This window comes from Symphalangus syndactylus, chromosome 20 (assembly GCF_028878055.3).
Source record: "Symphalangus syndactylus isolate Jambi chromosome 20, NHGRI_mSymSyn1-v2.1_pri, whole genome shotgun sequence".
NCBI lineage: Eukaryota > Metazoa > Chordata > Mammalia > Primates > Hylobatidae > Symphalangus > Symphalangus syndactylus.
In genome coordinates, this window is record NC_072442.2 from 58,562,160 (window position 1) to 58,589,560 (window position 27,401).

At 47.6% G+C, this 27,401-nt stretch overlaps 1 protein-coding gene across 2 annotated transcripts; it reads left to right on the forward strand.

The window, feature by feature from the left end:
* The first annotated feature begins 5,211 nt into the window (after nucleotides 1-5,211).
* On the forward strand, nucleotides 5,212-25,587 carry DHRS7C (dehydrogenase/reductase 7C). Of its 2 annotated transcripts, none has more exons than XM_055257274.2 (6): nucleotides 5,212-5,673; nucleotides 15,452-15,564; nucleotides 17,018-17,231; nucleotides 19,760-19,852; nucleotides 24,092-24,247; nucleotides 25,329-25,587. In XM_055257274.2, exons 1-6 carry the CDS (start codon nucleotides 5,520-5,522, stop codon nucleotides 25,535-25,537), a joined length of 939 nt encoding a protein of 312 aa, XP_055113249.2. In that variant the 5' UTR covers nucleotides 5,212-5,519; the 3' UTR covers nucleotides 25,538-25,587. The 2 variants fall into 2 exon arrangements, with proteins under 2 accessions (XP_055113249.2, XP_055113250.2); XM_055257275.2 differs by having other exon boundaries at nucleotides 17,021-17,231.
* Nucleotides 25,588-27,401: the final 1,814 nt, after the last annotated feature.

A 27,401-nucleotide genomic window follows, 5' to 3' on the forward strand; every position in this document is an offset into this window, starting at 1 on the left:
GGTGCGGGAGGCACGGGAGATACAAGGCTCTGCCCTGCCCTCAAGGGGTCAGCTATAGAAACAAGTTAGTGTTGTGTGGCAGGTGGGGTGAGGTGGAGAGTTGTGGGAAGATCGGAAAATTGCCAAATTATCTGAAGGTTAAAGGACATTTCAATCATGTAGATGCTGACCAACATCGCCAGTTACTCGTGTTAAGTCTGCATTGCATCTGAAAGACAGAATATAAAAGTGGGGCATGAGGAACTCAGGTTTTTTTTAATTGCCACGTGACACAAGAGCAAGACAACATCTGCACAATGAAAATTTGGGAGAAAAGAAAAAGAGCAATTTGACTGATCAACGTGGTGAAACCCCGTCTCTACTAAAAATGCAAAAATCAGCTAGGCGTGGTGGCCCATGCCTGCAATCCCAGCACTTTTGGAGGCTGAGGCAGGCAGAACACCTGAGGTCAGGAGTTCAAGACCAGCCTGGCCAACATGGTGAAACCCAGTCTCTACTAAAAATATAAACATTAGCCGAGGATGGTGGCGCATGCCTATAGTCCCAGCTACTCAGGAGGCTGAGGCAGGAGAATCACTTGAACCCGGAAAGCGGAGGTTGCAGTAAGCCGAGATCGTGCCACTGCACTCCAGGCTGGGCAATAGAGCGAGACTCTGTCTCAAAAAAAAAAAAAAAAAAAAAGAAAAAGAAAAAAAAAAAAAGAGCAATTTAAAAACAAGAGAATTTGGGAGGACGGGTAAATAGGAAGAATGCCAGGATCCATCTGTTCCTAATTCTCTCTCTCTGACTATTTCATGTTTTCTTTTCAATTATGAAATATTTCAATATATAGAAAACTAATATAAGGAAACTATGACAGAAGTAAATACTGTCATCGTTGCCACAGATCTCTCTTTTTAAAAAGAAGAGAGACCGGGTGCAGTGGCTCACGCCTATAATCCCAGCATTTTGGGAGAGTGCAGTGGGAGAATGACTTGAACCCAGGAGTTCACGACCAGCCTGGGCAATACAGGGAGACCCTCCTCTCTACAAAAAAATAGGGAGTGGAACAGTGAGAACACATGATACAGGGAGGGGAACATCACACACCAGGGCCAGTCGCAGGGTGGAGGGCAAGGGGAGGGAGAACATTAGGACAAATACCTAATGCATGAGGGGCTTAAAACCTAGATGATAGGTTGATAGGTGCAGCAAACCACCATGGCACATGTATATATACCTATGTAACAAACCTGCACGTTCTGCACATGTATCCCAGAACTTAAAGTAAAATAAATAAATAGATAAATAAATAAATAAGAAAAAAAGAAAAGGAGTGAAATGTATGAGATAGCACTAATGCCTCACATAAGTCCCCCTCACCATCCCTTCCTCCTCACTCTCTCCCAGGAAGTAACCACCATCCAGGAATTGTGTGCACCATTCCTTTGCATGGTTGTGCATATTTATTAAATGTAGATGGAGGCATAAACTACATATGAAGTTGTCTTGTATGATTTCAATTTGAATCATGTCAACGGCATCGTCTTATACCGGGATTGTCTCTTCAAAGGAGGTAAGACCGTCTTTTCCATTTTTTTTTATTGTGGTAAAATACACAAAACATAAAATTTACCACCTTAATCATTTTTGTGCAACCATCACCATCATCCATCCACAAAACTTCTCATCTTGCAAAACTGAAACTCCATACGAACTTCACATCCTTCCTTCCCTCAGCGCCTGGCACCCACATTCTACTTTCTGTCTCTATAATTGTGACTACTCTGGGTACCTCGCAGAAGTTGAATCATACAGTGCTTGTCTTTTTGTGGCTGGCTTATTTCACTCAGCATAATGTCCTCAAGGTTCATCCATGCTGTAGTGTATGTCAGAATCTCCTTCTTTTTAAGGCTAAATAATATCTCAGACACATCAGACACATTTTTTTTTTTTTTTTGAGATGGATTCTTGCTCTGTCATCCAGGCTGGAGTGCAGTGGTACGATCTCGGCTCACTGCAACCTTCGCCTCCTGGGTTCAAATGATTCTTCTGCCTCAGCCCACCGAGTAGCTGGAACTGCAGGCGCGTGTCACCACATCTGGCTAATTTTTTGTATTTTTAGTAGAGACGGGGTTTCACCATTTTAGCCAGGATGGTCTCGATCTCGTGACCTCGTGATCTGCCCACCTCAGCCTCCCAAAGTGCCAGGATTACAAGCGTGAGCCACTGCTCCCGGCCCTCAGACACATTTTTAAGAAGTCAGGCTAGTCCAACAACCCACCATCTCATGTCATCCTTGCTTCCTCCTCTACAAGCCCCCTGCCACCTATACACAAACACCCCCAAAGATGGAGAGCGCTCACTCTTCCAAAAGGAGGTAAGGAGTAGAAGCAGCTTCATGCAGCAAAGCAAGTGCTGGTCCTGATGGAAAGAAGACACCGCTAAAAGGACCTGCATTTCACCTGGGGAACATGCAGGGTGGAGACAAGGGATGATACTGACCCAATGATTTACTGTTTATAAAAGCATGTGTAGGGTCGGGCGCGGTGGCTCATACCTGTCTGTAATCTGAGTGCTGTAGGAGGCTGAGGTAGGAGGATCCCTTGAGGCCAGGAGCTCCAGACCAGCCTGGGCAACAATGCAAAACATTGTATCTACAAAAAATAAAAATAAAAACATCAGAGGCCAGGCGCTGTGGCTCACACCTATAATCCCAGCACTTTGGGAGGCCGAGGCAGATGGACCATTTGAGGTCAGGAGTTCAAGACCAGCCTGCCCAACGTGGTAAAACTCCATGTCTACTAAAAAATAAAAAATACAAAGGTTAGCCAGTCATGGTGGCGCATGCAGGTAATCCCAGCTACTCAGGAGGCTGAGGCAGGAGAATCACTTGAACCTGGAAGGCGGAGGTTGCAGTGAGCCAAGATTGCACCACTGCACTCTAGCCTGGGCAACGAGAGTGAAACTCCATCTCAAAAAAAAAAAAAAAAAGTAAAGTAAAAAGAAAGAGAGAAAGGAAGGGTAGAAAGAAAGGAAAGAAAAGAAGAAAGAAAATACCGTAATTTCAGAGTTAGGCAAAACTTCAGGATTCTTTCCTACATAGAATAGTAAAGCAGACAGGTATTTGGAGAATCTCTTTGTGGGCAGCAAAGTATGCTTTTGGTTGGAATATTCCTTATCTACCCTGTGGCAATTAAATTGAAAAAACAAAGAAAAATCTAAAGCCTCATGCCCCTGAGTAGATCTGAGTTTTCATTAGTTCAACTAAAGCTCCCAGGGAACTTTGTCCAAATTCAAACATAATTCCATGACAAAGAACCCACCGTCCTGTCCTGCCTCTTCTCCATCATCAGGGACATGAGGCAAAATCGAAGTTGTCTAGTGTTATTCAACCAAGTTCTGAGGAACTTGTAGGCTAATGGTTTGGAGCATCTTTTAGGCTTGTCGAGATCATCATCCAAATATCCAGGTGGGGCAGATGCTTTCAAAGCATCAAGTCTAGGGGGTTTGGATGAGTCAGGAACCATCTTGCAGGGTTGGGTCATGACAGAGCCACTGACAGTAAGTCTGAGGGAGAGCAGAAACCACACAATAGTCTTCACACAGAGGTGCCTGTCAATGTCCCCAGTGACTCCACATCACTAAAGCTGACGGGCACTTCTCAGACTCTATCTTACTTGACCAGTCAGCAGCATTGAACGCAGGTAATAATTTATTAAAAGAAAAACTTGGCCAGGCACGGTGGCTCATGCCTGTAATCCCAGCACTTCGGGAGGCCGAGGTGGGCAGATCACAAGGTCAGGAGATCCAGATCATCCTGGCCAATATGGTGAAAGCCCATCTCTCCTAAAATACAAAAATTAGCCGGGCGTAGGGGCGGGCGCCTGTAGTCCCTCCCATGTACTCGGGAGGCTGAGGCAGGGGAATCGCTTGAACCCAGGAGATGGAGGTTGCAATGAGCCGAGATCGTGCCACTACACCTCAGCCTGGTGACAGAGCAAGACTCTGTCTCAACAAACAAAAAAAAGGAAAAACTTTACACAAGAGTTTGTTTGAGCAAAGAAAATACACATACAGGTAAAACTGTATATATGCTTTTAAAAGTTAGGAAGTAGCTACCCTCAGGGCTGGAGAGAGACATGATGGGGCATGTTGGCAAAGTTCTGTTTCTTGATCTGCGTGCTGGTCACATGAATATGTTCAGTTTATGAAGATTCATCAAGCTCTACATTTACGTGCATGTTTCTAATATGTATATTAAATGTCAATAAAATTCTGAGACTTCTTTAATCTTCCTGGTTATTTCTAATTTCCAAGAAAGAAATAAGTCTTCTTTACCCCCTCCACACACACACACGTGCACACACACACATGCACACATACACGTACACACACATGCACACACACACATGCACACACACACACATGCACGCACACACACACATGCACGCACACACATGCACACACACATGTACACACACACACACATGCACACACACTGCTCTTAGTCCTTCTCCTGATTGGCTCAATGTTGTTTACCACACAAATTAGGACCTGATTGTGATTGGCCTTCTGGTTTGGGGTGGCTTCAGTACTTGAACTGGGTTTCTGTCTCTCCAGTTCTAATCCTACTGAGTTTCCTTATGTAATGAAAACATTTCACATTTGGGATAAATTCTTAGTATCCTTAACCACTAAAGATAACAGTAGTTACCTTCCTATGGCCCGGGATCTATGCTAGGCTAACACTATGCAGTATGGTTTGTCCTCCCATTGGTCCTGCCCATTTTACAGACAAGGAAGCTAAGGCTCAGAGAGGTGAGAAACACTCCCAAAAGTGTGCTCTTTCTGATATTTCCTGTCACACCTCCAAGCAGTTCTTTCTGCAAAAGGCTTCATTCTGTTTAGCAGTTTTCTATGCTTTTCATCTCCAACTAGAAAGCAAAGGCCAGATGGTCTTCTGCCACATCCATCCAAACTACCTGGAAGCTACCTGATTACAAGGGTTACCGGAAGTGAGGGCAAGGATGTTTGTGCTGAAAATCCCAGGTTTGGATCCCTCGTGCTCAGTCCCAAACCGCAGAGGAAACCTCTAATAGTCAGGCAAGCCAGGAGAGCTTTCGCAAGAGCCCTGAAATCAGACCCGGCCAGCATGTGTTCCTGAATATCAGAATAGACACTATATTTACTCTGACAGCCTTTTAGTGCAACTGAAAGCTATAAATAACCATTAGGGCCCAAGCAAGTGGCCTTAACACATGGATTTTCTTCCAAAAATGCAGACCCATTTTAATTAAGTTTGTAATTAACCACTGGGGAGGGCAGGCCCCCTGGATGCGGTCTGCTTTCGGAGACATCGTGAGTAATTTCCTATTTGTTGAACACTTGGGGATTAGCATGCCCACTGGGCGTTCAGCTTGGAGGCTTGCACAGAGCTGAGCTCCCTGCAGCCTTGGGCCTCCCCTTGCCCTGGGAGTCCTGGTCAGCGTCTCTTTGCAAAGCCAATCCCCTTTTACTCCGTTGTCCCCCAGAACAAGATGGGAGTTATGGCCATGCTGATGCTCCCCCTGCTGCTGCTGGGAATCAGCGGCCTCCTCTTCATTTACCAAGAGGTGTCCAGGCTGTGGTCAAAGTCAGCTGTGCAGAACAAAGTGGTGGTGATCACCGATGCCATCTCTGGACTGGGCAAGGGTAAGCTGGCTTTGCTCCCACCTGTGCCCATTTCTGCCCCCAGGGACTGGCAGGGTGGCAGGGTGGCAGAGTGGCAGGGTGGCAGAGTGGCAGGGTGGCAGGGCGCTGTGTGGGCAAACCTGCTCGGTGGGAGGGGATCGATCCTGTGTTCTCTCCCAGCTTCTATCATTAACCAGCAAGTTTCCCATTTTTGGAGGCTGCAGATTCCTGATAAATGAGGGTGGTGGAATATCTAGGGTTGCAAACTCACAGCCTAAGGGCTAAAATTGGTCTGCAGATGTGATTTGTTTTGGCTTCATGGGGTTTCCAGAAATTTTGAAAATGCAAAGCATTTAGCTGGGGCAGTGTACTGGTTGTGAGCCCAGACTCAGGACCTGGGTTCAGTTCCCGGATCCAGCCATGACTAGCTGGTTACTTCACTTCTCTGCCTTAAACTTCTCATCTGTAAGGCGAGGATGCCAGCAGTCTCTACCTCATGATGCCATTGTGAGGAATAAATGAGTTCATAGACGGATAGCACTTAGAACAGTACCTGGAGCTACAGTGGATATCACTCAAGGGTTAGTAATGATGATCATGAACACATATAGAAAAATCATGTCCATGCTAGTGGGCCACACACCCCACCCATCCCCTGATTCTTTCTTTTTTTTTTTGGAGACGGAGTCTCGCTCTGTCACCCAGGCTGGAGTGCAGTGGCGCAATCTCGGCTCACTGCAAGCTCCGCCTCCCGGGTTCACACCATTCTCCTGCCTCAGCCTCTCCAAGTAGCTGGGACTACAGGCGCCCGCCAACACGCCCGGCTAATTTTTTTTGTATTTTTAGTAGACGGGGTTTCACCGTGGTCTCGATCTCCTGACCTCGTGATCCGCCCGCCTCGGCCTCCCAAAGTGCTGGGATTACAAGCGTGAGCCACCACGCCCGGCCTCTGATTCTTTCAATCATCACACTTTCTGGCATTGAAGCCATTTGCATTTGCAACCCCTGAATTATATCACCTCAGAGGGGCCCTTCTGCTGGTGACATCTATGACATGAGGGGCCGTAATTGTCCTTAAGTTTGCAAGATTCTGACCCTATCCTTCCAGACAATGGTAGTACAACTTTATATGTTACATAGTTAGTGCAACTTTTGCTGTTGTTTTTATTATTTTTAATAGAGCATAGATCCCACATAGCCAAACATTCATTAGTAACTCAGTAAGTGTCCACTGAGTCCACTACGTCCTGAGCATTGCCCCGAGAGTCCCTCTGGGGGGCTGGGCACTTACTCGCACGGTGCTGCCATCGTGAGAACGTTTGTAACCTCCCTGAGAATCTTCTCAGAGCCTGCTGCTCATCCTCTTCGGCATCCCAATAGGAGCCGATCCGCACGCTTTGAGGATGGCTTAGTTTTCAGTGGGTGATCGACCCGGGTCCATCTTGTAAGATAAAAAACAAAGCATAAGGCAGATAGACTGGGCTCTCTAAGCGGCCCCTAGATGAGTCTCACAAACAATTCCCAGAGAGGATATCCTGTATCAAAAGGGAGCGAGGTACACACACTCAAACTCCTTCTTCTCCAAGGGCAAGCCAGGGCACACACATTTGTCAATCAGACCAGACAAAAGACAACAGGGAGTGTGCCGCCCTGGAGAGCTGGAACAGAGATGCCCACCTAAAGCTAGGCAGAACGGAAGGCTTGGGGAAAAATCTGCTCTCCAAATAGTGCACCTTTGTCTGGCATTGCACCAGGCTGCTAATATGCGATCCCTGATACGGCCTCTGCCCTGGAGCCTGTCCTGACACCTCAATTGCTCCTTCCTCTTGAATGGTCCTTGTGGCACCAGCTTCTTAACTGGCCCCTTGTAAGCGCATACCGCATTAGTGTATTTCTCATGCTGTATCTGTGTGTTTCTCAGTGGGTCCACTAGATACAGGCTTCCCGGTGCTGGAGCCTGTGTTTTATTCACCCAGGCAGCCTCAGCACCTAGCTCAATGCTTGGTTGGCGTACTCAGAAAATGTGTATTTAATGAATAACCTCTAAAAGTGACATGTGATCAGGGAAGGCCCTCATTTGGATAAGTGTGTTCTCGCAAATTTGTTTTATTGCTTTCCAGTTTGATTCCAACAAGGTTGGAGAATACCCTCTGTATGATTTCAATTCTTTTAAATGTGCTGAGGTTTGTCTTATGATCTATCTCGGTATGGGTTCTGCAAGTGCTTGACAAGAATGTACGTTCTGCCATTGTCCTATAAATGTGGATTCGATCCTTTTGGTTGGGGAGGTTGCTCAGTTCTTCTGTAGCCTTGCTAGTTTTGTGTCTTATTAGGTAGAAATACGGTTTTATTGATCGTTGAGAGATGTGTATTTGTTTTAATCATCTCATTCATTTTTAAAACACCTCATTCAGTTGTAGTCACACATGATGCAAATCAGGCACCCAGGAAATACATCTCATGAGGGAAACAGTCTTTGCAGGACCTCATGGCCTAGCTTGTCGTGTCTACTGTCACTGTTCTTTTTTTACTATATCTCATTGACCCACCCTGGAAAGAAATGCAAAGAAGAAAAAAATAAAGTCCCAATACTTAGCAGTAACTTGAGATGCTGGATGTGTGTGACCTTAAATAAACGCCTAGCTCCCCACGCTGCTGACGGCAGTGATTCCAGGCTCCAATTGCTGCATGTCTCAAGTCCAGGGCACTGAGTGGATGATGCAGGCTGTGCACAGCCGCTGCACACCCTGGTGCCATGGAACCTGCATGAACACCATGGGTGCCATCAGGAGCAGCAGGGAGTGCCATGCCAAGTTGTTTACTAGGGAAATCAAACAGACAGACAAAGGTCGGGACATCTAGCCCCCACTCCAAACCTCCAGGATTCAGCCAAGCTGGGAATCCTGTCACCTTGTACCCACTGTGTCTGCAGCAAGAGTGACAATCAAAGCCAGGTGCGGTGGCTCACGCCTGTAATCCCAGCACTTTGGGAGGCTAAGGCAGGTTGATCACTTGAGGTCAGGAGTTTGAGACCAGCCTGGCCAACATGGTGAAACCTCGTCTCTACTGAAAATACAAAAATTAGCTGGGCATGGTGGCTCTCACCTGTAATTCCAGCTACTTGGGAGGCTGAGGCAGGAGGATTGCTTGAACCCAGAAGGTGGAGGTTGCGGTGAGCCAAGATCATGCCACTGCACTCCAGCCTGGGTGGCAGAGTGAGAATCCATCTCAAAAAATTAATTAATTAATTAATTAATTTATTAAAAAAAGAATGGCTATCAGAATAGCCAACCCCTGCACTTGAGCTGCTTCAGAGGGTACAGCTGAACGTCAGCCCTGCCTGTGTGTTATCACCTCAAAGGTGCAGTTTTTCTCCTTTAAACATTTCTGAAATCAGACTGTCTTTCCGTCCATAGCATCTTACAATCCCCATAGGCCACCCTTTAAAATGTCGCTGTGGCTCACGCCTGTAATCCCAGCACTTTTGGGAGGCTGAGGTGGGTGAATTGCTTGAACTCAGGAGTTTGAGACCAGCCTGGGCAACATGGTAAGACTACCCCATATCTACAGAAAATGTAAAACTTAGCCGGGTGTGGTGGCATGCACCTGCATTCCCAGCTACTCAGGAGGCTGAGGTGGGAGGATCGTTTGAGCCCGAGAGGTGGAGGTTGCAGGGAGCTGAAATCACACCACTGCACTCCAGTCTGGGCGACAGAGTGAGACCCTGTCCCCAAAAAATTAAAATTAAAAGTCATTTATTATCTCTGAAATCAGGCAACAGCTCATCATCGATGGCATCTTAGCTTGATGAAATAGAGAAAGAAGGGCTTAATTTATGTTTATTGAATGAAAAAGAAAAGCCTGGTACCAAAGTGCTCGATGCGAGATACCTGCTGAGCTGATAAAGGAAGAGAAATAAGGACACCTGGGTATACCGAAGGCCTGGTTTCAGCAGAAACCTTCTCCGGGAGCAGCGCCTCTAGGCTTGCCTGCAGTAGTACCGAGGCACTGAGCACGCCACTGGGCTCCAGCCTCCCCGGCACACCTGGGCAAGGCAAGGTGTTAGTGGAGAAGGGAAATGGAATGATGGGCAAGAATGCTCCTAGCTGTCTGTTCTAACAAGGCCAAGGCCAGAGGTTTGATCTGGCTCCTGTTCACAGGCCTCTCACCTACTCCAGTGCCCTGCTGCAAATAGATGCTCTGGCCAGGTTCAGTGGCTCATGCCTGTAATCCCAGCACTTTGGGAGACTGAAGCCAGGGGATGGCCTGAGGTCAGGAGTTCGAGACCACCCTGGCCAACATGGTGAAACCCCGTCTCTACTAAAAATACATAAATTAGCCGGGCGTGATGGCGGGCGCCTGTAATCCCAGCTACTTGGGAGGCTGAGGCAGGAGAATCACTTGAACCTGGGAGGCAGACGTTGCAGTGAGCCGAGATTACGCCACTGCACTCCAGCCTGGGCAACAAGAATGAAACTCTGTCTCAAAAAAAAAAAAAAAATAGATGCTCATCATCACGACAGGGAGGGAGCAAGGAGTGAAAACGCACCCTCAACGTGTCTCTTTCTCAGCAGTGGGCGTTGGCCAAGAGGAGCCTAGTGTGGAGAATGCATTACTCCCCACCTGGATGTCAGACTCCTGGGGTTCACATCCTGGCTTCCCTGCTGGCCAGGTGTAGGACTCCATGTGATTCATTTCAACCATTGAACCTCACTTCTCTCATTTGTAATATCCAACCATCATTCTGCTCCAGAATGACAGCTGAAATGCAGAAAGGCTAGACTTTCTGCTGCCCACGGAAGTTTCTTTTAGTGAATTCTGTTATAAAAGCCATATATATTTAAAAGAATTTTTTTAAGTAAAAAGAACACAAAACACACCTAGAACCCCACGTGCTTCGGGACATCCTGTGTGAACACATCCTTCATTTCCTTTCAGGGGGATGCTTATGTGAGTAGCCAGTCATGAGCGAGCGTGAATCAAGGGTGTCATGAGACAGTCCACCTCAAATTTATTCAGAGGGGAGAGTCCTTCCTCTGCAGCTTGAGAAAAAAAAAATCAGGTGGTTCCTGATTTTTCTGATTAATTATTATTATATTTTTTTGAGATGGAGTTTTGCTCTTGTCGCCCAGGCTGGAGTGCAGTGGTGCGATCTCAGCTCACTGCAACCTCCGCCTCCTGGGTTCAAGCGATTCTCCTGCCTCAGCCTCCGGAGTAGCTGAGATTACAGGCACCTGCCACCATGCCCGGCTAATTTTTTTTGTATTTTTAGTAGAAATGGGGTTTCACCATGTTAGCCAGGGTGGTCTCAAACTCCTGACCTCAGGTAATCCACCTGCCTCAGCCTCCCAAAGTGCTGGGATTACAGGCGTGAGCCACCGAACCCGGCTTCTGATTACTATTAGATTATTCAAAATCCTTCGGTCACGGCGGGTCCCGAAACACAGCATTGATTCGGGAATTGGGATGCCCAGTTTAATATCTGATAACATGTCCATTTTCATTGAATTTGAACTTTCTTTCCCCCTCTCTGCTCCTCCCCACAGCTAGTGCAAGTTGGAGGGGAGCTTCCTGCTGTTTCTGAGGCTTCCGGGGCCTCAGGGACTGGAAGGAAGCCAGATAGGAGAGGGAGAAAAACTCTCACCCGACTGACAGTGCTATAAGATGGCTTCAAGGTCCATGGGCCTGGCACATGTCTAAAACTGGGTCTGAATCTTTCTCTCGTGGGCACTTCCATGCACCTTTCAGAGGCCTCCCTAGGATTATTCATTTCTGTGAAATGGGAGATGTGGGTTTTTTCTCCACTCACTCGATCCCTCCTCAGCCCCTGGTCCCCGGGCAGTCTGCTCCCAACCAACCCTGTCCTTTGGCGTTCCACTGCCCTTCTGAGAGGTCCTCTTGGGCAGACTTCACATGAGCTCTCAACCAATCACGACCTACCCTGGCCATTGGTGGCTGTGACTTCTTTGGCTCTGCAGGCCACCCCCGATGGCGAGGTCCCAGCTTTCCTTTTCTCTGCCCTCAGGGCATTGGCTGAGCCCAGGATCTTGCCCATAAGACATGAAGCTGGGCTCCTGGCTGCAGGGAACTGCGCTGTTCTGTCGATTCCTCCTGTGCCCTTTACTCTGGGATGGAGGCAACGGAAAACAGCCCCAGCCTGGGCCCATGAGTGAAAACTCACCTAACATTCTCTCCAGGGGATCCTCCTTCGAAGTCCCCACTATGCCTCCTCTTCTTTGATTCATTCGTGTCCTATTTGTGGGTAAAGGGAACTGAACTTCATATGACATGTTTTTAAAATTTCCTTTGAAAGTCAGCATCTTGGACCGGCATCTAACTTTGAAATTTATATCTATTTGATCTCAGTGCCTCAGTTAAAACTTCTAATGTAGTCTATTGTTACATATAGATGTGTAGATTTACTATTCTATTACATACATAAACACACAACCCAGCGTTATGGCATCGTATTCAACACACTGTTTTGAATCTTTTTTTAAATTATTTTTAAACTTACTCTATTGCGAACTGCGTTCCATGTCAATAGACCAATTTCTGCAACATCGATTGTAAGGGATTCAAAATTGTTATTCACAGTAATGTGGCCAAGACTATTTCCAATTTTGTTTTTGATTATCTGATAGATTAAAATTAGTCCCATGTTTCAGTTTGCATTTATGTATTACTAGTATTGACTCATCTTCTGTATCTTGATACTTTTTTGTGAATTGCTTACTCATCTCCTTAACCATTTTCTTTATTAGCAATTTTATCTGTTTTCTAATTGATCTGTAAGAGTTCTTCACATACCAAATTAACCCTTTTCTGACATATAGATTATAAACACATTTTCTAAATTTGTCTTGTCCTTTATTTATGGGTGTTTTTTGTTTTTGTTTTTGCTGTAAGAAGGTTTTTTGTTTTTTTTTTTTGAAATGGAGTCTCGCTCTGTCCCCCAGGCTGGTGTGCGGTGGTGCAATCTCAGCTCACTGCAAGCTCCGCCTCCCGGGTTCATGCCATTCTCCTGCCTCAGCCTCCCGAGTAGCTGGGACTACAGGCATCCGCCACCACGCCTGGCTAATTTTTTTTGTAGTTTTAGTAGAGACGGGGTTTCACTGTGTTAGCTGGGATGGTCTCGATCTCCTGACCTCGTGATCTACCCACCTTGGCCTCCCAAAGTGCTGGGATTACAGGCGTGAGCCACCACACCAGGCCAAGAAGGTTTTTTTTTAAAAGGGTAAAATCTATAAATCATTTCTATTAGGACTTTTTTTCCTTCAATGGATGCTCAGGAGCCCTCCCCAATGCGAGGGTGTATATTCATCTCTACCCTCTTCTAGTTCTGTTTTGGTTATGTTTTTATATTTCACTATTTAATATATTTTGGTGTAAGCCATCCAGCTTTTTTTTTCCCTCCCAAATAGGTATTCAAATACCACTTTTTTTTTTTTTTTTTTTAAACAGAATCTCACTCTTGCCCAGGCTGGATTGCAGTGGCACGATCTCAATTCACTGCAGCCTCCATCTCCTGAGTTCAAGAGATTCTTCTGCCTCAGCCACCCAAGTAGCTGGGATTAAATTTTTGAATTTTTAGTAGAGACGGGGTTTCACTATGTTGGCCAGGCTGGTCTCCAACTCCTGACCTCAAGTGATCTGCTCACCTTGGCCTCCCAAAGTGCTGGGATTACAGGCGTGAGCCACCGCGCCCGGCCCCCACTTTTTACATAATACATTCTTTTCCCATTGACTCAACATGTTAACTTTATCATACACTAAATTCTTCTCAATACCTGACTCTATTTATTATCAATATTTCTATCTAGACTTGAACTGCTAACTCTTTAATTTCTGTAGTTTTACAATATACTTTAACAACTGTTTTTCAACATGTTCTTTGCTTTCCTTCATATTGAGTATTCCAGTTAAAGTATGCAAAATATGCCATATAAAGTGGAGGATCTTTCTGTCATTTCCCATGACCTGTTGGGATCCTGATTTACTGGATCAATTTAACTTGGAGACAAATTGACATCTTTATTGAATTTTGTCATCCAGACTCATCATGGAGAGCCTCTTTCTCAATAAAACACCTGCATTGAGAGGAATCTTCCCTTCTCTGCAGCCCTAACAATTCAAGGTGACATTGTTAACCCAGTTACTTCTGGATTCAGGTTTCCCTCTGTCAGCAGACTGAGCTCTCCCAGCGCCCTCCTCCCAGCTCTCTCAGGGATGCCCGGTACACCTGTTTCCAGGCCTCATGGAGACCTCTTATCCCCACACCTCTCTGCTTGGGTCCTCTCTTGGCCTTTTCTGCCTTCACTCCTGCTCCCACCTGATTTAGGCTTCATAGTCCAGCATCTCAATTCCTCCATCTCTCCAATACCACAGTTTCCCTGTGCATGATGCCAACTTACCAAGCCCCGGCCAACTGTCCTGCCCAGCAGGTCCCTTCTCTCCACTTGCAGCAGGCTTCTTGGCCCTGCTGGAGAAAATCACACAACCTTGAGTTCACTTGCAGCCACAGCACTCAGGATATTCAGCCTCCACTGGGCACCAGGCTGCCAGGCTGTCCTTTCATGTTCCCAGCAAGTCTGAGTCCACTACTTCATGGTGTAAATGAGACAATAATAGGTTCTTCCCTGCAGTAGGTGCTGTTGGTGCCTCTTCCAGATCCCTGTACTTGGTCAGTTCATCCATTTCCCAGGCACTGTAAGAGTTGGCTGCAAATGGCATACAGATTGCAAATGGCATGCACATGCCTCCTTTCCCAAAGACTTGTCCTCTGCCAGTGGACGCTGCTCTGCCTAGGAGTTACACAGCCTATGCACGCAGCCCCAGAGAGGGCAGCACACAACAGTGACTGATTGACACTCTTGTACAAAGGCTGATCCTCTTGCCTCCAGCTCTGCAATGGAGTTTAGACTCCAGAGTCTTCCTTGGATCCAACCAAAGCTAGACTTTCCTGAGACCACATCCTCTCCTGGCCCCTATTCCATGACCTCACTCCCTGATAGGCTGTCTCTGAAGAGCAAGCCCTCAGTAAATCCTGGCCACCCGAATCCTTGTCTCAGAGTCTGCTTCCTCGGAACCCAACCTAAAGATACTATCTCATAAGGTTATTGTGAGAATTAAATGAACAAGAGAGGTATGTAAGAGATATGTACTTATCTTTCAACAGTTCTACAGCAAGCAAACTCTCCAAATCTGTGAGCTTCTATTGCTTTTAAGTATCATCAGTATTGCTACACAAGAATTCTGTATGTCTACCAGCTAACACTTAGTTGAGAAAGTGCTTATATTGGGTGAGTCAGGAATCAGTCCAGAAGAAAATTAATTAGACAGAAAGTAGGTTTACTTTTTAAATAAAAAGAACCCTCGCTGAGGTATCCATCCCCAGAGAAAATGTGGAGGAAACTGGTGACATTTGATTTGAAAAAACAGGTGGTTTGTCTCCATTATCTTTAGATTGAGCTATCTCTAGGGCTGCGGTCCTGAGGGACCAGGTGGGCAGGTTCATCCTTCTGTTCAGTGGAAGGAAGAATTTTCAGTAATCAGAACTTTCTAACAAAGGAGTTGTCTCACTCCACCATGAGCTCACTTTCATGGAAGCAACTAAGCGGAGGCTGGAAATGGCAAAAATTCCAGCCCAGGGAGGGAGTTGAATGAAGTGACCCCTAAAGGACCTCGTGGTGCTAAGACTTCTGAGTTTTTTGAATTCATGAGTTCCCAAGAAAGGGGGTTCACTGTCAGTGGCTCCATCCACACAGTGTGCCCTGCCCTGTTTCCTTCTTCCCCACAGAGTGTGCGCGGGTGTTCCACACAGGTGGGGCAAGGCTGGTGCTGTGTGGAAAGAACTGGGAGAGGCTAGAGAACCTATATGACGCCTTGATCAGCGTGGCTGACCCCAGCAAGGTAAGGTCTTCTAGCAGTCGGCGTGGGTAACTCCTGGGAACTCCTAGCCTCCCTTGATCACTCAGGACCTCTCTTGGACCAAGTGGAAGAAACTTGGTGATTGCTTTGGGGAATGTGAGGCAATGAACCCAATGACCTTGACATAGGCATGTTTGCCATTCATAAAGGGTTGACTTGTTTTGACCGCCCACCATGACAAAATCGTGTTCTGTAGCCACAGCCCCTTGCCCTGACCCTATATAACTCAAATTCAACAAGGATCCAGAAGACAGAGGATGATACAGGTATGGGCTATGATTACAAACACAGCCATTTTTTTTTTTATTACCTCAACTGATATCTCTATCAAAGAAACCAGATAAATGAGATTCCTTCCCAAGAAGTCTCCTAGGAAGTGAACACTTACTTCAATGAGGCTGCAGTTTCCAAAGGTTTTTCTGGAGCACTGGTCAGAGGACTGTCTTTGGAGCTCCCTTCAGGATTTTTTTTTCTAATCTTTACCTTTGAGGTTGCATTTGGTGTTTAGAAACAGCTCAAAGTAATTCAGAGGTAGTGTGATATTTGAGGAGATGAATCAAACAGGACAACACAAAATGCCCCAAAGTGTGTTTCTAGGGATGTGATTAGGCACTGGGTAAAAGCGAGGGTTTGCGGTCAGTTGTGTGAGAAACACTGAGTCAAGCTAAGCTTGTCCAGTTTCTTCACTGTAGGACTTTTCAGAGCCTTTAATATGCCAATGTGCACTGTGTATCTCCAAGAAGAACTTGGAGAACAGCCTATGTTTCCCAAACAAATTTGACCACGGAACCCTCTCTTCAAGGGCATATCTCAGGACTAGTCTTTGTCAAACACTGGGATTGCATTTACCACTTGGCGTCATCAATTTTCCCATCTGTCCACCCTCCTACACATCCCTAGATCAATAGAGTCTTGAGGCAGCAAGTATCTGGCTAAACACAGTGCCTGGCACATAGTAGATGCTTCAAAAATATTGTGTTGAGTGTATGATTTTAATTTTTTAAAATGTGGCTATAAAGTACTGTGATGGATTTTTTTTTTTTCAACTTGCAAGCCAGGTTGAAAAGCAATTTCCACAAAGGAGCTCAGAAATGTTAAAAGTAATGATGTCACCACTGGAGTCAGTGCAAACCTGCAAAGGGGCCGCTGTGAACGGCGATATTCGTTTATCAGTTCTGGAACCCTGGCCAAGAGCTTAGACTTATCGCTGCATATTCATGTCAAGATTTGTTGTTGTTTTTGCCCTGGTCCCCAAGTATGAATTCTCTGGCAATATCCTCCATCCCAGAATCATTTCTGCTTCTTCGTCTTTTTTTTTTTTTTTTCAGTCATTTCATGATCTTTGAATTTCAAAATGGGTGGCTTTTAGATCGAGGGCTCCCAAGGTCTGCAAGAGGGAGATCTCACACATACCCTGACTCTCTCATTGGTTCAGCAGACATTCACTCCAAAGCTGGTCCTGTTGGACCTCTCAGACATCAGCTGTGTCCCAGATGTGGCAAAAGAAGTCCTGGATTGCTATGGCTGTGTGGACATCCTCATCAACAATGCCAGTGTGAAGGTGAAGGGGCCTGCCCATAAGATTTCTCTGGAGCTTGACAAAAAGATCATGGATGCCAATTACTTTGGCCCCATCACATTGACGAAAGGTCTCGTGAGTTTGACTTTCCCATGGGTATCTGGGCCACCAGATTCTACAGAGGGCTCTGTTAAATAGCCAGACAGTCATCCTATTCTATATGGAATTCCCCAGTCCCCTTAGAAAATTCCCTACCTATTGGGTGAAAGCTTTCACCATTCCCATTGGAAGTGTTTATGAAGGAAAAGGAACTCAGGAAGTATCTGATTGGTATATTTCAACCACCATCTCTGTGAAACCCCTCTCCCCACCCAAGCCTTGCCCTTTTACTTCTCTCTCCTTACGTCCATGGCTTCCCTCCAATTCGACATCTCTGAACAATTGTGTCATCCTCCAACAATTGTCTCAACAATTGTGTACATTCTGCTGTATCAACCTTACTGTTGATCTGCTTCTAACCATGACAGTTGCTCAAAGGTAAAGATTCTGTCCTCAGAAATGAAGAAGAAAAAGGGCTTGTCACCAAACTACAAGACACCCAGTATTCTGTCAATCCCTTCACAGAAACAGGGAAGGCAGGATGCTGTCTCCCTTTAATGAGTAAGATGGTGATTCCTACGTGAACCTGTCTGAGGGGCCTAGGAGACACCCAGGTGCAGATTTCCCACCATCAAGTTCAAACGCAGGTCTGAAGCCTGGGAAGTGGGGCTGGAAATGACTGTAGAGTAGAATGGAGAGTTGATAGATCATGAAGTCAGGAGTTCGAGACCAGCCTGGCCAACATGGTGAAACCCCGTCTCTACTAAAAATATGAAACTTAGCCAGGCATGGTGGTGGGTGCCTGTAATCCCAGCTACTCAGGAGGCTGAGGCAGGAGGATCGTTTGAACCCGGGAGGCTGAGGTTGCAGTGAGCCGAGATCGCGCCATTGCACTCCAGCTTTAGACAGGGTGAGACTGTCTAAAAAAAAGAAAAGTTGAAGCCCCTGCTCTCCAAAAAAATAAAAGTTTATCAAAGCAGAAGCTCAGGGGGAATGTAATGTGGAGAATGCCTCCATTTAGGGAGTGGGGTGTCCTGGCAAGGTCTAAGGTCTAGCCTGATCTTGCAACTACCTTCTCTACAACTAGCTCCCATGCTGGGTACCTCTAACAATACGATTCCGAGTACTAAGACAGATGAAGAGACAGAAGCATTTGGGGCAGAAAGATGACTTTCCAGAGCTTCTAGAATGGTGTCCCAGAGATAACAGCTTCCTCCAGTCCAGTCCCTGTGGACACAGCAAACAGGCCAGCACAGGTGTGTCATCTACCAAACTTTAAGGGAGACTCTTCACTGGCATCAAAGCAACAAACCAAGGAAGTGGAGTGGAAAAGGGCCAGAGCTGGTTTCTTCTCCTGGTTAGCTCTCTAACTCACTGAGGACCCTGGGTCTAGTCTGTAGTGCTGGACTTCAGTTTGTCCATCTTGGTTTTTTTTCTTTCTTTTTTTTTTTTTGAGATGGAGTCTCGCTTCTGTTGCCCAGGCTGGAATGCAGTGGCGCGATCTCGGCTCACTGCAACCTCCACCTCCCGTGTTCAAGCGATTCTCCTGCCTCAGCCTCCTGAGTAGCTGGGACTATAGGCACCTGCCACCAAGCCTGGGTAATTTTTTGTATTTTTTTAGTAGAGTTGGGGGTTTCACCATGTTAGCCAGGATGGTCTCGATCTCCTGACCTCATGATCCACCTGCCTCGGCCTCCCAAAGTGCTGGGATTACAGGCATAAGCCACTGCACCTGGCCCTGTTTGTCCATTTTAACATGGAGGTGCTGGATTTAACAGATCATTCTGAAAGCTGACCCTCTGAGTACTGTCTTTTCATTTTTTGCCATATCCCCATTCTGCCTGTACTATTATTAATTTAATACCTTTCTCTGAATTTTCTCATTTTTAAATTAAATTCATTTTAGGAGGAAATCTGTATAAAACCAACATAAATTTAAAAACCCTTTCATTCTCAATAAATAAAGGGCAACCTGAAAATTAAACAAATTAAGTTCTCCCAAGGTAGCCTGAGAATGTCAGAATCTTCCCTCTCTTTGTTAAAAGATTAGCATACGCAAGAGAGGCGTTAAAGACATACTAGAACCATTGTGAGACTTCCTTCTTCCCTCTGGAGGCCATCGTAGGAGAACTGAAACAGAAATGACTTTCTTACTACTGAGATGAGCGTCTGTTCTATTCTACTGGTACCGTACTCACTACTTGAGTGCAATATGCCCATGTAACAAATCTGCACGTGTTCCCCCTGCATCTAAACAAAAGTTGAGAGGAAAATAAAATAAATATAAATATTCATTTTTTAGAAAAAAGAAATCAGTGTCACTAAATGCACATCGGTGGGAAAGCACCAATTTAAAATCGCCCGGCAATTCACCAGCCCAAGCTTTAGGAACACTGGATAAATGATTGCAGGACTCATTCCATCTCTGCCCTGCTGCAATCTAATTACCATGGAGGTAGTGGAGCCCTGTGATGAGGGGACCAGGGGAAGGGGTCTGCCTGCTGCTGCCAAACTCAATCTCAAAGTTTTAACCATGACGCATCGTCCTGTGTTTTCCAGCCCTGCTTCCCAACATGATCTCCCGGAGAACAGGCCAAATCGTGTTAGTGAATAATATCCAAGGGAAGTTTGGAATCCCGTTCCGTACGACTTGTAAGTTGCTAAGATAAAAATATGATATCTTCTGTTGTATGTCTTACGGTATAAGGCAGGAGCTGTTATGTCTAAGACTAGGCAGATGGTCACAGGGGAAAGGGTCCAAGGATGACACCATCTGCTGGATTTTCTTTCATCCCTATGGTTCCTATTTTTTGAGCGCCTACAGCATGCAAGTGGCTATGGGAGATGCTGAGATATTAAAGATAAGCTCCCTCTGTCCGCGAAGCTCACAGTCTCCCATGTGGGCAGGACGTGTGCTAGGTGAACCTGACAATGCCAGGTGAAGGTCACGCTCCTGACAAAGATGCACAGTTGTAGCTCCAATGCTCCTTCCTCCATAAAGATGCCCTTGAAGGTCAGGGAAGATTACCATTGGGAAAGAGAAGGATGGGTGCACATCACAAAATGGGAGGGCAGTGGAGACCTTCTGAGGAAGAAACCAGGAAAACCAGAAAGGGGCAGAATTCAGGGTGGGGGCAGCTCCAAAGATGAGCGTCCTTTCAAAAGTTCAAGGGCGAGAAGGACTCCTAGGTGTATGTTCCTGGATCTAGCTGGAAAAATTCTGGAGCCATTTCCACATCTGATGAGCTAGTTCTGAGAGGTGGGGAACACACCATATACGTTTATTCGTTGCCCACACTACCATGTGCAAATTAGGGGCTCAGTAAATGTTGATGGGTACAAGCGTGGAAGAGAAGAAAGGAGGGAAAAAAAATAGTAGGTTCCCATATGAATTTGCTCAGGCTGCCTTAACAAAATACCAAGGCTGGCGCTTACACAACAGAAATTTGTTTTTTTTATTCTGGAGGCTGGAAGGTCCATGTGATCATGGCAGGTTGGCAGGGCTGGTTTCCTCTGGGACCCCTCTCCCTGGCTTGCAGACAGCTGCCTTCTCACTGTGTCCCCACACAGTCTTTCCTCTGTGCACGTGCATGTCTGTTGCCTCCTTGTGTGTCCAAATTTCCTCTTCTTTTCTTTTTCTTTTTTTGAGACAGAATCTCACTCTGTTGTCCAGGCTAGAGTGCAATGGCAAGATCTTGGCTCACTGCAACCTCCACCTCCCAGGATCTAGAGATTCTTCTGCCTCAGCCTCCTGAGTAACTGGGACTACAGGCACACGCCACCACGGCCAGCTAATTTTTGTATTTTTTAGTAGGGATGGAGTTTCACCATATTGGCCAGGCTGATCTCGAACTCCTAAACTCTGGGGATTCACCTGCCTTGACTTCCCAAAGTGCTGGGATTACAGGCGTGAGCTGCCATGCCCGGCCCCAAATTTCCTCTTCTTATAATAGCACCAGTCAGATTGGAGTAGGGCCCAGCCTAATGCCCTCATTTTATATTAATCACCTCTTTAAATATCTCTAAATACTGTCACATTCTGAGTACTGGGTGTTGGGTTTCAGCATATAAATTTTGGGAGGCTGATAACAGAATTCAACCCATAACACCCCCTCTAGTACTGTTTTACCTTCCTTTTTCCATTCGCCTTAGTTAGTTTAAGCCTACGGTGCTGTGAGCCTGTGATGTAGGGAAACTTGATTACTCCTCCATGTAGTAACCTCAATGGGAATGGCTCAGGCAAGCAGGTGCCACCATGCCGCAGGGTCACCGAGGTGCCCAGGATCATGCTAAGTCATTCCATCAACAACATCTTCCGTGTGGTCACAGCTGGGTCCCTCCTGGCAAGAAGAGGAAAGAGACTGTGGAGGAGCCATGCCCAATGTCCAAAGCCCCAGGCTGGTATCACCACTGCTCACATCCTATTGGGAGAACTCAGTCGCACCTAAGTGCAAGGGATGCTGGGGAGTGCAGTCCACCTGGAGGTCCAGGAAGAAGGGCAGAGTGAATGGGCCACATACAGCAGTCTTTGCCACATCTTGCCTTTTCCTCTCTTCCCCAGTCCACTTAGGAATCTCCCCACTGCTCCTTCTATTTTTAAACTTTCTGTCTGTTATTTTCAGCAGCTGGGTGACTTTTCACCTTCCTTGCTTCATGCCTTCCTTCATTCAACAAAGTGTTTGAATGCCTAAAGTCAAGTGATGGGGACACAGATGACATAGGGAGGCATGGGCATGACAATGGGCGCTTTGGCCACTGACCCGTATAGGACAAATGCACGAGTTTCCTGGGAACATTTGCAAAACACACTATTGGGGACTCAGAATTCTCTCAAGGCTGTCTCCACCCCCATCAGCCATGGTCTGGCTTCTCTGCAGCTGAGGAATTGAGGGGCGCAGAGTTTCCTATGTAAATGTCAGAACTGAAGCCATGCCACCCTGGACTGGCCCCAAATTCTCTTCTTCCTCTGAATCTGGCTTTGGACAGACACAAGGAGCTGGTGTGGGAGTGACCTGGGGTCTGCCGCTCTGCTGACTCACAGGTTTCTTTCTTTTGACCACCCAAAAGGCATTCGAGGTCCCTGAGCGCCCCAGCACAGTTCCCTTACCATCCACCCAGGCAAGGAGATGGGGGCTCTGAGGCTCAGAACCTGGCACACAGACTTGAAAGGGAATGCAGCCTGCCGTGTGTCCCTCCTGCTACAGGCACCCACCCCTCTCCTGCATTAACCATGCCACATGGGGCCGGGCACAGTGGCTCATACCTGCAATCCCAGCACTTTTGGAGGCCGAGGCGGGTGGATCACTTGAGGTCAGGAGTTCGAGACCAGCCTGGCCAACATGGTGAAACCCATCTCTACTAAAAATACAAAAATTAGCCAGGCGTGGTGGTGTGTAACCGTAATCTCAGTTACTCGGGAGGCTAAGGCAGGAGAATTGCTTGAGCCCGGGAGGCAGAGGTTGCAGTGAGCCGAGATCGAGCCACTGTACTCCAGCCCGGGCAACAGAGCAAGACTTCCTCTCAAAACAAAACAAAACAATAAAACACCACATGGAAAGTCACCTGTCCACGTGTCTGCCCCACTGATGAACTGAGGACTCCGTGAGGCCAGAGCTACCTCTGTCCACCTCTGGGTCCCCAGCTTCTCACCCACCAGAGCAGAGACTTCGCTGTTGAATGACTGAAGGAATTAAGGAGATGGTGGATGAATGAAAAACAAGCTGGTAGACTTTTTTTGCTAACACTTGTACTGGTGGTGTAATTCACATACCGCACAATGTATCCATTTAAAGTGCATGGTTCTGCTGGGCGCGGTGGCTCACGCCTGTAATCCCAGCGCTTTGGGAGGCCAAGACGGGCAGATCACCTGAGGTCAGGAGTTCGAGACCAGTCTGGCCAACATGGCGAAGCCCCGTTTCTACTAAAAATACAAAAATTGGCTGGGCATGGTGGCACGCCTGTAAACCCAGCTACTCAGGAGGCTGAGGCAGGAGAACTGCTTGAACCTGGGAAGCAGAGCTTGCAGTGAGCAGAGATCGTGCCACTGCACTCCAGCCTGGGCGACAGAGTAAGACCCTGTCTCAAAAAAAAAAAAAAAAAAGCCTCATTGGAAAGAACTGGAAGCTTGCTAGTCATGATGTCAGGGGAACCAGGAAAGGGTTCTGGTTGAAGGCATCTGGGCACAGTGGCAGGAACCACAGTACATCCACCTTCTGCCCCTTCTGCCTCTGACACCCCTAAAATGTGAAGTTGGGGTGCATCACACCCCAGATGTGGCTCTAACTTCCCAAAGCTCTAAGCAATGTCCACTCTATTCTTTTTGGAACTCCTGGAATGATCGTTTTTTCCCCAACCCATGGCTTCTACGATTTGAATTGGATTTGGTGAGTGGATTACCTGGACGGGCTCTCCGAGGAAAAGGGGAACAGGAAGGGAGAGGGAATATCTGTGATTCAGGCTCACTGCAGCCACCAGCTGGCCCCAGACCCTGGACAAGTTTCTTAGGCATCAGCCTTCCCAGGAAGGAAGGGGAATTCATGTTTGTGCCAGCATTCTGTATGTTTTCTCATTTGATCTTCACAGTAATTTGCCAAGGAAATATTGCCCCCATTTTAAAGATAAGAAAACTGAGCCTCAGAGAGGCAAAGGGATTTGCTCACAATCACATCACACCACCAGCAAGTGGCTCAGCTGGATTCAATTCCAGCTCTATGCCCATCGCTCCCGAGGGCTCTCTGGCCTCATTTGTAAAGTGAGGGGCAGATTCTTGAGGATCTTCCCAGCTCTGCGCTTGCAGGAAATGTGTCTGTCGGTCCTCCCGCCTCCAATGCACCCACCGGGAAGCAGGGCCGGGAGTGTCCTGCGCCCACCTCCGGCTGGTTTCTCTTGCAGACGCTGCCTCCAAGCACGCAGCCCTGGGCTTCTTTGACTGCCTCCGAGCCGAAGTGGAGGAATACGACGTTGTCATCAGCACCGTGAGCCCAACTTTCATCCGGTCGTACCATGTGTATCCAGAGCAAGGAAACTGGGAAGCTTCCATTTGGAAATGTGAGACTTCAGAGGGAAGCTGGGGGCTCCTGGGGTCCTCTGGAACAGTCCGGAGTCACTGTTGGCCGGGGTGGTGAATGACCTTCAGATGGGTACTCCTGAAGCATGAGTCTGGGAGTGGGGGTGGAGGAGGCTCAGCAACCCCCAACAGCAGGGCGGGGCCCCCAAACCTTTAGGCCTGAGGCACGCGGTAGACAGAATCCTCACTGCAGCCTACAGCCCATGCGCCCGCTAAGCTCAGCCACTCAGCTTCCTCTGCCGCCTCGGCAAGCAACTGCCTATCTCTGGGCCTGTTTCCCAGATGTCATGGCCTGGATTCGGGGTTGAAGAACTTTCCCGCTCCCCCTTTCCCTTGCACAGAGTGGAGGCCGAGAGGCTAAAGCCGGGCCACTTGCACTGGAAGCCGGCCTCTGCCACGTATTAGAGGGTGGGATGTGAGCAAGTCCCTTAATCACTCCGTGCCTCCCTAAGAGATAGGTATTGCTATTATTATTATTATTTTCATTTTAGAAAATGAGGGATAATAGCAATACCCACCTCTTAGGGTTGTTGGAAGGACTGAAGGTTCTGGAATAGCAACCAGCCCCTCTATCAATCAGTGCACCTTATTACGGCCACTAATCTAGGATGCTCTAAGCGTAGAGGCTCTACGCCTTGCCCAAGGCTGTAAGTCCACCTTGAGGAACCCAGATGATCCAAGATGGGGGGCAGACCAGGGGTTCCAGGATGCTCCTGACAAATACAGCTTCACGACAGTTACAAACAACAGCCTCTTCATCCACCTGGCACCTTCTTAGAGCCTAACCTCTTTTGCATCCCTTCCCCCACACGTAACCGCCCTGCGAAATTATCAGGGCAGGAAACCAGGTCCATCTTCTAGACAAAGACGCAGAAGGAAGCGCAGAGAGTGGAGCGTCTCCCGCCGGTCGCCGCAGTCCGCGGGTGGCGGAGGGGGCCTGGAACCTGTGACTCCGGGGACAGCCCACGCTTCCCGCTCCTCAGCCTTTGTGCACGTGCAGGGCTCTGACCAGCTGGGTCCCCACCGAGGCCATAACCCCCGCCCCCAACTGGGGCCTTTCAGTCTTTTTCAGGAAGCTGACCTACGGCGTGCACCCCGTGGAGGTGGCAGAGGAGGTGATGCGCACGGTGCGGAGGAAGAAGCAAGAGGTGTTCATGGCCAACCCCATTCCCAAGGCCGCCGTGTACGTCCGCACCTTCTTCCCGGAGTTCTTTTTCGCCGTGGTGGCCTGTGGGGTGAAGGAGAAGCTCAATGTCCCAGAGGAGGGGTAACTGCAGGAGGCCAAATGGGCCACCCCTTGGAAATAAAGGTTTTTCTGGCAGGTGCTGGTGCTTCTGTGGTCCACACTGGGGGCCCCTGCAGCCACACCCCGCACCTGTCTGAGGTCTCCCCGTGACAGTGAGGATGGCCTGGAGCCAGCCCAGAAGCCACGGAGCCTGGGGTTCTCCACATTCCCAGGACACACTTCCAGAAGCTTCCCTGCTCTGTAGGGTGACGACTCAGCAGGAAACAGGAGCTGCAATGCCTCTAACCCCCACATACACACACTCACACTGTACGCATATGTGTTCAGCAGCCCACTCTGAAAACCACCTCCACTGTATACAAGGTGACCTGTCCACGTCACCTCCACCCACGAGAGCAGGACTTGACGACCCTTTAGAACAGTGCTGCAAGGATGGAAATATTCTATAATCTGCATTGTCCAACATGGCAGCACTGGCCACATGTGGCTGCTGGGCGCTTGAAACATGGTCCCCTGTGTCTGAGACACTGAATTTTTAATGCTATTTAATTATAATTAATTTAAACTTAACTAGCCATGTGTGGCTAGCAGCTCTAGAGTTGGGGGTGTGTGAGAATCAGCCCCTCTTCCAGACTGATTTCACTGGCCTCAGACCCCTCCCAACCCCACCCCCAGCTCTCCCCTGCACCTCCACCCCCACCATCCCTACCCACACAGCCAAGCTGGAATTTCAGTTTCCACATTGCTTCTAACAAATGCTGAGAACCTCTGCCCAGGTATCCACCTCATTTCAGCCTTTCCTTGAATTTTCAAAGCAAAAAGCATTTAAAATGCCATCCTCTCCTTGGAGGTGGGCACTTCGTGTAGTCTCCTTTTTCTTATGCAAAACAGTAAATGAGGCCGAGTGCAGTGGCTCATGCCTGTAATCCCAGCACTTTGGGAGGCCAAGACGAGCGGATCACCTGAGGTCGGGGTTCAAGACCAGCCTGGCCAACATAGGGAAACCCCATCTCTACTAAAAATACAAAAATTCACTGAGTGTGGTGGCATGCACCTATAATCCCAGTTACTCAGGAGGCTGAGGCAGGAGAATCTCTTGAACCCAGGAGGTGGAGGTTGCAGTGAGCCAGGATCACACCACTGCCACTGCACTGCAGCCTGGGCGACGGAGCGAGACTCTGTCTCAAAAAAAGAAAAAACAAACAACAAACAAAAAACAGTAAATGAATCTTGGGCACTGGGAAAGTGTAGGGTACCTTTTTGCACTAATATTGTAACGACTCAAGCTTTTCTAATATTTATAGATGAAAGAGGGCAAAAGTTTCTTCCCTGAACCTAAATCATTTACAAAATGACATATATAGGGTACACATATGCACATCTATAAATCTTTTTTTTTAGACGGAGTCTCACTCTGTCGCCCAGGCTGGAGTGCAGTGGCACGGTCTTGGCTCACTGCAACCTCCGCCTCCCGGATTCATGCCATTCTCCTGCCTCAGCCTCCCAAGTAGCTGGGACTACAGGTGCCTGCCATCACGCCTGGCTAATTTTTGTATTTTTAGTAGAGACGGGGTTTCACCATGTTGGCCAGGATGATCTCGATCTCTTGACCTCATGATCCGCCCGCCTCAGCCTCCCAAAGTGCTGGGATTACAGGCATGATTCACTGTGCCCGGCCTGCACATCTATAAATCTTAATTTAAAAAGAAAAATGCCCAGGGTCACTGATCACCTGGAGCTCAGCCTGCTCCAGGACCAGGCTGGTGGTCCCGTCCTGCTACCATGGAGGCAGGATGTCGGGTCAGAACTCAGGGGTTCACCGAAGCAGCAGGCAAGGCAGGCCTGGAGCCTGCAAGGGAACTGTCTTGTGAGAGGTTGTTGTTAGTGTG

What these genes read in the sequence shown, in the direction of transcription:
- DHRS7C (XM_055257274.2), top strand. Translation starts at nt 5,520, where the DNA reads ATGGGAGTTATGGCCATGCTGATGCTCCCCCTGCTGCTGCTGGGAATC. An exon ending in CCCCATCACATTGACGAAAG is followed by an intron (nt 17,232 to 19,759) that starts GTCTCGTGAGTT and finishes TGTGTTTTCCAG; the next exon opens with CCCTGCTTCCCAACATGATC. An exon ending in GGAAGCTTCCATTTGGAAAT is followed by an intron (nt 24,248 to 25,328) that starts GTGAGACTTCAG and finishes GGGGCCTTTCAG; the next exon opens with TCTTTTTCAGGAAGCTGACC.